This window comes from Electrona antarctica (assembly GCF_951216825.1).
Source record: "Electrona antarctica genome assembly, chromosome: 13".
Classification (NCBI taxonomy): domain Eukaryota; kingdom Metazoa; phylum Chordata; class Actinopteri; order Myctophiformes; family Myctophidae; genus Electrona; species Electrona antarctica.
The window spans coordinates 14,231,009-14,240,733 of NC_136794.1; the positions used below are offsets into that span (position 1 = coordinate 14,231,009).

Sequence of the window (9,725 nt, forward strand, 5' to 3'; positions counted from 1 at the left end):
TCTCAATGACTTATGATAAAAACACATTTGTGACAAACAGACAGTGACTCTACCACATAGCTATGTACTGCTGCTGGTAAGAAAATGAGAAGAATCATCATTAAGGAGTCGACAGTAAACATTGTTTCCTATTTATCCCCAAACAGGAAACAGTCATACAACATGGACTAACTCAACTTCCTGCTTGGATGTTTAGAGATGAGTGGATTGATGACCCATGACCTCAGCAGAGTCTCATACAAAGCTGTTTTCCCACATCTGTCATTTTAGGCAGTGAGCATTGCCAAGATGACTTGACTTCTGGGTTTGGTTATTTCATCTGTTTGGTCCTGAAAACTAAACTAGGCCCTTTGTGAAAATGGTTTTGAAATCATTTTAAAAGAATACGTTAAGTAAGAAATGTAAATAATAAAATGTCCTTTATTAAACACAATTGGAAAATAGTGTTAACAAAACATGCTCAGTTGTAATTTCACAGTACAAGTAAGCACATCTGCCTTATATAAGAGATTAGATTTCAGTCTGTTTCTGTTCTGTTGTGTAATCATATCATCAAATTAACAACTATGTTAGCAAGCACAGCTGGCTCAAAGTAAAACAGAATAAATAATGGAGGGTTGACTAATTAAGGAACTGTAACTAATGTGTACCATAGGAAACCTATTGTATTGTGGCAAACAAACGGTTTCAACAAGTTTAGATCAACTCCAACTCATAGGGGTGCGGTCGTGGTAACGTGTGACTGTTTCTTTAAGAGAACAAATGGAAAAATCAATGTTAATGATTTTAGCACCAAACACTAATTGTGTATAGACTAAGTAAAAGGCATTGAGCAATAGTGTTATGGAGGTTAATACAGCCAAGGTACAGTAGATTATACATCACAATATGCCAGCTTGTAATGTGACATGTTGTGAGCTTGCAGATCTGCTATTAACTGAGAATAAAAAACTGCTGAGGTTCTGATTGGCTTCTTCAAAGTGCTTTTACATGTGTATCCTTCGCTGGTCCTTCCAGAACTCTGCAATATCATTAAGCAGAGCTCCCTCTGCTAGAAACCTACACTCTGTGGCGGTGAACCCCACCAGTGCAGTGGCCTTCGTGACCACGCCCTGCCTCTCCGCCAGCTCTGACACTCTGGCCGTGATGGCAGAAGCCGGGATGTGGCAGTAAGGTTGACCACCGATGCTGAACGTGGGCCAGGGTTCGGCCACACGGTCGGGTGGACTCCCCTGCACGCTCTCCACGTTGCAGGCGATCTCCACGGAGCCCTCGTGAGGCAGCGCCAGAACTTGCACCCCGGGAAGTCCCCCCGGGGTGGACTCTCTGATGGCTGCGGCGATGCTGCGCCCCAGAGCCATGTCCTGGGTATCGATGGTGACGTTGCAGTTCATCACATAGGGGCCGGCCCCCACGCCTGCAAGTCACGGAAGCAGACAAAGGTTAAAGCCTGCTCGCCGAAAACAGCCGACCTACAAGCTCACAACGCGTCTCATCCGCAACGCATTTTATTTTGGTTTCTGTCGGGTGTGGCCTTGTATGGCCTCGCTAACACATTTCACATGCAAAAGTACTCTCTGACTGTGAAAGTATATCTCTGCTGTCAGGAAGAAACCACCTAAATCCAAAATGTTCATTTAGGAAATGAAAAATATAAACTTTTCAGGAAATGAAAAAAACCTTACATTTTTAAACAAAGCAATACTGCCTCATCAAAGTTGGTATTGTGACTTTATTATATTGTCAATTACTTGCATGAGAGGGGGAGAGGTGGTGGAGGTAGCTGCTTTAGCAGACAGTTGAGGGCCCAAAGGAGTTAAGAGATTTGGCCAAAGATCTTTTTACTACTTTTCATTGGTTCAATATTTTTTTAACCAACACACAGACGTAAAGGATGTCCAATAGCACTGATTCATGCAAAATAAATCAAAAACTTAAATTGAGTTAGGTGGTTTCCTCCCAACAGCGTGTGTAATTATACTAGAATGTACAGCACACGCCACACAGTGTGAATATACTAGTACATACAGTAGATGTTCTTACCCGTGAGGCCGTATCTTTTCTGGGGCTGTGGACCCACATCAGGCCTGATGGCCAGCATGTCTGGTGTCTTTTTGAACCAGCCCATGTCCTTCCTCCGCTGAGCCAGGCCCCGTTGAAGAGGACAGTCAGCCCAGCCAAACAGGAACACGCTGGTCCCCTGTACGCGCTCAGTAAGCCCCTCAGCCACCGCTGTTCCCCAATAATAGAGGATTGGTTTGGCGGTTTGTTTATTTATGATCTAATGATTGATTAGTTTTAGGCATTCGTGCTACAGGAAATGGAAGGTATAGAGAGATGGGTGATTTTGCGATTAGTGTTTTGTGATTATGCGGTAAATGGTTAATTGAGCCACTGATGGAAGGTAACAACTCAGACTTAACTGCCTTGCTCGTTTTTATGGAGGAGAACATTGATTTAGCGGTGCAACTGTTGATCGAACTTTTTTTTTCTCTCTTCATATTGGTGGAACATCATTGTACAACAAAGTAAGCCCAATAATCATGATTTTGTCTATTATAATTAAATTAAAATAAAATAAATTATTAGAATTATTTAACATTTATTCATTGATGAGAATCGATGGTTGCAGCCCTAGATGGTTGCTCATTCATGTTCATGGCAATCTTCCTGGCCAGCCCAAAGCAGTCAAACGGGTGACGGTGTGGATCGTTAGAAATAGCCGACCTATAAGCTCACAACGCATGGCGGATGCAACACGTTGTGAGCTTATAAATCTGCTATTTTTTGGCATGCAACATCGTCGTACGACAAAGCATAAATCAGGCTTAAACACACCTGAGGTGAGCTAGCTCACGCTGCACATGTACTGCCTATTACATGCATGCATGCATTGCTGCAACATAACAGACTCATGTGGACCATTGCAGGCAATTAGCTAATTAGTATGGTCACACCGCAGAGATAGACATGTAGGAGAGAGTAGGAATGTTTGGAATTATTGCATATGATAAACTGATGTGCAAGAAAGAACATATGAATGCTGAGTTGGCAGAATACAATGAAAGACCACCAGCTCCATATGGAAGTGAGTCAATGTCAGCACATTAATTAAAGCATCTTCTGGATGAATGATGTTATCCATGCTGCCATAAAGCCTCAAGGACAGAACACTGAGAGACTTGATACAGTATACTGTACAGTACAGTCTCCACAATGAATAATCTAGATTCACACAATGTATTTAACCACTTATGCCCTATTTCAAAAATAGTTTATCTTAATGTTTTTTTTTAATTTTTGCCTATAATGACATAACCGAAGTAGGGAAGCCAGGTTGAAAGTGGTTAATACTGTATGTATTCAAACAATATGCAATTACTAATTCAAATTAAATTGCATTTGGAGTAGGAGTTTTGAGCATTAGGCCTTGGACTGTTTTGTGCCAGATGCAATACATTTCTGGACACATGGGTTGTCCACCCCCACTCCTGAGAACAGGCTACGGATGCCACGGCTATAGCTTCCCCTGAAGTAACCACAATTCATGCTAACCTCCTCCTAAGTCAACTCAACCTACAGGGCAAACACACACACACACGCACGCACGCACGCAGGAACGATCACATATGCACACCCAGACACGGCATGTGTTAATACAAACAGAATATACATGAAGCGAGACACACACACAGCACTTCACCTCGAGCTGCCTTTGTGCAGTCATCAATTCCCACATCGTCGCCCAGTGGGTAGATGGGTACAAGGTCTACAGAACCCATACACGGGTGGACCCCCGTGTGAGCACGCATGTCAATCAATCCACAGGCCTTCTCACACGCAGACAACACAGCATCCTCTGGAACACATTCATGGACACAATAATACATAAATGACAGCACTCCTTTATCCTTCGTATGTATGAATGTGTGTGTGTGTGTGTGTGTGTGTGTGTGTGTGTGTGTGTGTGTGTGTGCGTGTGTGTGTGTAAATACAGCTCCAAGTTCATGTTCTTCCGTAATATAATTCATTACATAATGTATTCTCAATTCATTGCGCAAGTAAAGTATTTAAAACCTTTTTTGTTTTAATCTTGATGATTATGGCATACAGCTCATGAATATCTAAAAGTCCTATCTCAAAATATTAGAATATTTTATGAGACCACTAAAATATATATACATATATATATTTTTATCCAGAAATGTCGACCATCTGAAAAGTATATTAATGTATGCAGTCAATAATTGGTCTGGGCTACTTTTGAACAAATTATTTCATCAATGGGGCGTGGCATGGAGGTGATCAGGCTGTGGCACTGTTGAGGTGTTATGGAAGCCCAGGTTTGCTTTGATAACAGCCGTAATTTCATTTGTATTATTGAGTCTTATGTGTCACACCTTTCTCTTGACAATACAACCTATCAGTCGAACGGCCTAGTTTTACAATTCTATCAGTCGAACGGCCTAGTTTTACAATTCTATCAATCGAACGGCTGCGTTTTACAATTCTATCAGTCGAACGGCCGCGTTTTACAATTCTATCAGTCGAACGGCCGTGTTTTACAATTCTATCAGTCGAACGGCTTAGTTTTACAATTCTATCAGTCGAACGGCCGTGTTTTACAATTCTATCAGTCGAACGGCCTAGTTTTACAATTCTATCAATCGAACGGCTGCGTTTTACAATTCTATCAATCGAACGGCCTAGTTTTACAATTCTATCAATCGAACGGCTGCGTTTTACAATTCTATCAGTCGAACGGCCGCGTTTTACAATTCTATCAGTCGAATGGCCGTGTTTTACAATTCTATCAGTCGAACGGCTTAGTTTTACAATTCTATCAGTCGAACGGCCGTGTTTTACAATTCTATCAGTCGAATGGCCTAGTTTTACAATTCTATCAATCGAACGGCTGCGTTTTACAATTCTATCAATCGAACGGCTGCGTTTTACAATTCTATCAGTCGAACGGCCGCGTTTTACAATTATATCAATCGAATGGCCGCGTTTTAAATTTCTATCAATCGAACGGCCGCGTTTTACAATTCTATCAGTCGAACGGCCTAGTTTTACAATTCTATCAATCGAACGGCTGCATTTTACAATTCTATCAGTCAAACGGCCGCGTTTTACAATTCTATCAGTCGAACGGCCTAGTTTTACAATTCTATCAGTCGAACGGCCACGTTTTACAATTCTATCAGTCGAACGGCCGCGTTTTACAATTCTATCAGTCGAACGGCCACATTTTAGAATTGTCTGATACACAAACAATTTAGATGTTCTGCTTTTGGCAAAGTAACAAGTCAAGCTTATTTATCACATGTGATAGCATGGTCCTATAGTCCAAAAAATGGTTGAAAAATACATTTTGATTCTAAATAATACTGATAAAATTATTTTCCCTCTCAAACACACTTACTGATGGTATCAATACTGGCCACAATGGTGATGACAGAGCGATTGTAGTCATGGTCATTGAAGATGTTCAGCACAGTTGTCATCTCCCGTCTCTCCCCTGATAATTATGAAACATGAAATTAAATGGTATTTATCAAAGAACACAGAGGATGATTTAACTATGACGCATAACATACTGTTATTAGGGTGATGATATACAGTAACATACTGTATAGAGCTATGATAACATAACCATTATGTCATAATAGTTACCGATGTGACGATAAAGTACTGTAGTGTGTTGTCAAGGTGTCTATGCACACACACACACACACACACACACACACACACACACACACACACACACACACACACACACACACACACACACACACACACACACACACACACACACACACACACACACACACACACACACACACACACACACACACACACACACACACACACACACACACACAAATGTGATCCCATTAATCTCCAGAGGAAAGAAGGGCTGTAGGGTTTGTGAGGACGTTTGCTGCTTGGCATAGATAGTAAATACATATTCATTTTGAATTGATTGATCTCAACAATCAACCCCTGCCCTGAGCACAACCCACATTAGTGGGTTGTGTTCTTCTGTCAGCTGCTCATCAACCAAAACCCAATCATTTAGAATGACATGGATCCCCAAGGCTAATAACTCCCGAGGGCTCTTCCTTTGACCTTCACATGTTTTTACCATGAAGGTCATATACGGCTGCCTTGGCCACCGTCTCCACCAGGTCCTTTTTGTGAGCCTCTGAAACGTTGAGCAGGCAGGCCACCAACCGACGGCCCAGATTACTGGAAGACATCTCTCTGCAAAACACAGCAATACACATCTTACAAAAGAAATATTATCTCAATCATTGTCGTCAGCATTGGTCGTTGGCTAACTTGCAGTAGAAAACATACATTTTTTGGCAAAGAATCTGTCTGTGTTTTACACACACACACACACACACACACACACACACACACACACACACACACACACACACACACACACACACACACACACACACACACACACACACACACACACACACACACACACACACACACACACACACACACACACACACACACACACACACACACCAGCTGAAACTACTGAGCAATATTTAGCAAGTTGTCTGGCTTTGCTCTTTGCCATACCAGCGATTGTCAGGCCACAGTGGGAGGTTGCACACACACACACTCCCTGGAGGCCAACGATGAACATCTTCTCATTTTCCAGAACGGCCTGTTAAAGCTTCACTATGGGGCAGCTTTTCACCTTTTTATTACCTATAATCTGCGTGAAACATTGCATGCACACACCCTAGAGGCCAAGGACAAACCTTTGATCTGCATTTTTTACATCTGCCTTTTATAGCGCCACCAGGAGGCCGACTTTAGTAAAACACACTCCTCCAGATTCTATCCAAAAATCCCACAAATTGTTACACAGTATCTCTATAGTCGTGCTCTATAGTCGTGCAAGACGGATCTGTCTGATATTTCATATTCCATCCCAATTGGCTGACATTGGCATTCAAAGTTTGCAGGATTGGCCCGTTTTGAACAAAAAGCCTCAAATCATGAACGCAGCATGCAATTTATGTGAAATCTTTCACACACTTTCCTACTAGGCTGAGGAATATATCTCACCCTTTTCACATTGGCCTGTTATAGCACCACAAAGTCAACAGTCAAAAAAAAGTCAACCAAAGAACAAGATTCCTGTACAGGATCTCCTCAATGGTCACCAAAAATACCTTGAAGACCCAAACAGGAGTTCTCATACAAGGTTTCTTTGACTATGCGTGCACCTCATGGTACCACTACCACAGCACCTCAAAGGCCCTTAAAACAAGACTCCAGACATCCCAAAACAAACTGGTCAGGCTACTACTGGCCATCGCTACACCCCTAAGATACCCATGCACCTGTCAAAATTTGAAAATACTTCCTTAATGTCAACAAAGTCCACAATCACAACACCAGAGGGGGTTCAACAAACCATGTGCATTGTGCAACCCATCTTATTTTTAAACTTGGTACCAGTTGTCACGTGTGTTTATTATTTGTTATGATTAGTTTTGTTATGAGTAGTATGATGTAGTATAGATATATATATATATGTATTGGTTAATATTATGTATATATCTATATGAGGTAAAAAGAAATATTAGGTGCAGTATAGTGACTGGGCATAAATGTTTTTAAAAGTTTTAGCAAATTCAACATAAACAACCATAAGGGCAGGACCAGGGCAGAACAAGGCAGAAAGAGCCTGGTGGTTAGTCAGTCAGGGACCTATCAAAAGGCTGACAATGGGTCATTAAGAAATGTGAATCCTTAGACTCCTTCAAAACTGCTCTCAAAGAGCACAGATGGCTGCAATTCGGCCCCTGTAAAAAAATAAAAAGTCCCCCGCCCCTTTTTTCCATACTGTACATGTTTCCCCTCTTTTTTTGAGGGGTGCTAACAAATCAGCTTTTTGTGGCAACACAATCATTAAATGCCATTGCATGAAAGGAGAATTTACGTCATACGTAGACAAGCAAATCGGCTATTTTGTCATAACACAATTACACAACCAGTAACCAGCCATTGACAATGAATGGAGAACTGTTTAGAAAAGCTGATTTGCTCATCCACATAATGACTCATATGTGGAGGAGCAAATCATCTTATCTAAACACAGTGCAACTGTTTTAATTCAGCTCTGAGCTTTGACAAATTAATTAGTATATTCATTTTTTATTGGATGATGTATGACGACAAGAGCGCCCCTCACTTCACACAGGTGTAGTTTTTACTGTAGGCTATATACATTTTTTCCTTCATAGAAGTGTATTTATTTTGTACGTCTCTAAATGTACATCTCTAATGGTGCTTTTTATGGTTTTATCCTCATTGCAGTTCTTGTATTGACTTGTGCTTTCTTTGAAATGTACCCATTCTAGAAGCTGTGAATAAAATGTTCAATCAATCAAAAGTACAAATGCCTCAAAATTGTACTACAATTTTTGTTATTTTCCACCACTGCATAATGCATATGTTCAATGCCGACTCTTACATTTTGTTCAAAAATAAAAATATCATCTATAGGCCTATATAAACTGTGGCTCAGTTTAGGGCACAACATCATTTCTAAACTTCAATAGGCCTACAGCAATTGATGTGAAAAATGACGTGTAAATGTGTACTTTTGAATTATATCTCTAAAAGCATGTAGGCCTACTTTTGAATAATACTTTTAAGCAATTATTCTAGTAAGCTTGGCCAATTTTAACTACTTTGAGCAAATTTCACTTGTTGTGTGACCAGGAATTGACTGACAGCTGGTTGAGTGTCCACAAACACAAGTCTGTTCAAGATAAAAGAAGACCATAGCCTATGTGCAAAAGCAAAACATGCTCAAAGTCCAGCTCTGGTGGAAAATGCAGTTATTTCTCATTAGACTCGCGTAGCCAGCCTTCATCTGCCTTTGCAATGATTTCTCATGACATTAAAGTCAAACAATAAACAAAACAACTCTCTGTTTCATAAAAACATAGTTTGTTTGAGAGTGACACTCACGTGTTTCTGTAGGTGTTGGTGGAAGCGTGTGTTTTCGTGCTGCTATCATCAGCGGTTACCATGACAATCAACTCATTATCCAATTACATCGCGGAGTTCCCTTCAGGCCATGGGATCTACTAGTCAACTGCCATGCGCAAATATATGCAAATATACTCCCGCAGTACCAGTGGAAAGCTTGGGTTTCTATTAGCAGTTCAGTGCTCGGGTCCGGTCTAGACTCTAGAGTCCGCCTACTGTATTAGCCTCGGTCCCAGGCTCACTTAACTGCGAAAAAGAAGAGCCTGGTCACAACCTAGGACAAATAAGCTATCTAAGGCAGGACTTCCGCCGTGTAACCCCCCCCCCGGAAGTTAACGTTTTTTGACCAATCGCCGCGTTGTGTTCCCGAAAATGTATTCCCGCTGAAATGATCATTGGGTGGGGACTAGTAAACACAGCCGCACCGCGTGACGTAGTTATCTTACACGCAACACTTCCGCCACTTCCGCTGATAGTCTTTTCAGCGTAGGTCCTGCCCAGGGTGCTACTGTATCGGCCTATTTCCACCTGGGCACCAACATGCAAATGACACAGTTTCCGTGTCCCCTGTAGACCGGATATGCATTATTCAAATGCTTGTGGGTTGTATTTGCTTTCTACTTGTACTTGCTTTTCCTCCGAGGTGGAAAGACTTTGCCTTGGCTTACGTAAAAATGGCCCACGGA

General features: G+C 41.4%; 1 protein-coding gene across 1 annotated transcript; it reads right to left on the reverse strand.

Moving 5' to 3' along the window:
* Positions 1-414: 414 nt before the first annotated feature.
* ftcdnl1 (formiminotransferase cyclodeaminase N-terminal like 1) lies at positions 415-9,259 on the reverse strand. The gene is made up of 6 exons (XM_079517499.1): positions 9,019-9,259; positions 6,149-6,267; positions 5,426-5,521; positions 3,704-3,859; positions 2,044-2,232; positions 415-1,417 (listed from the first exon to the last, which is right to left on the reverse strand). Exons 1-6 carry the CDS (start codon positions 9,078-9,080, stop codon positions 987-989), a joined length of 1,053 nt encoding a protein of 350 aa, XP_079373625.1. The 5' UTR covers positions 9,081-9,259; the 3' UTR covers positions 415-986.
* Between the last annotated feature and the right edge of the window lie 466 nt (positions 9,260-9,725).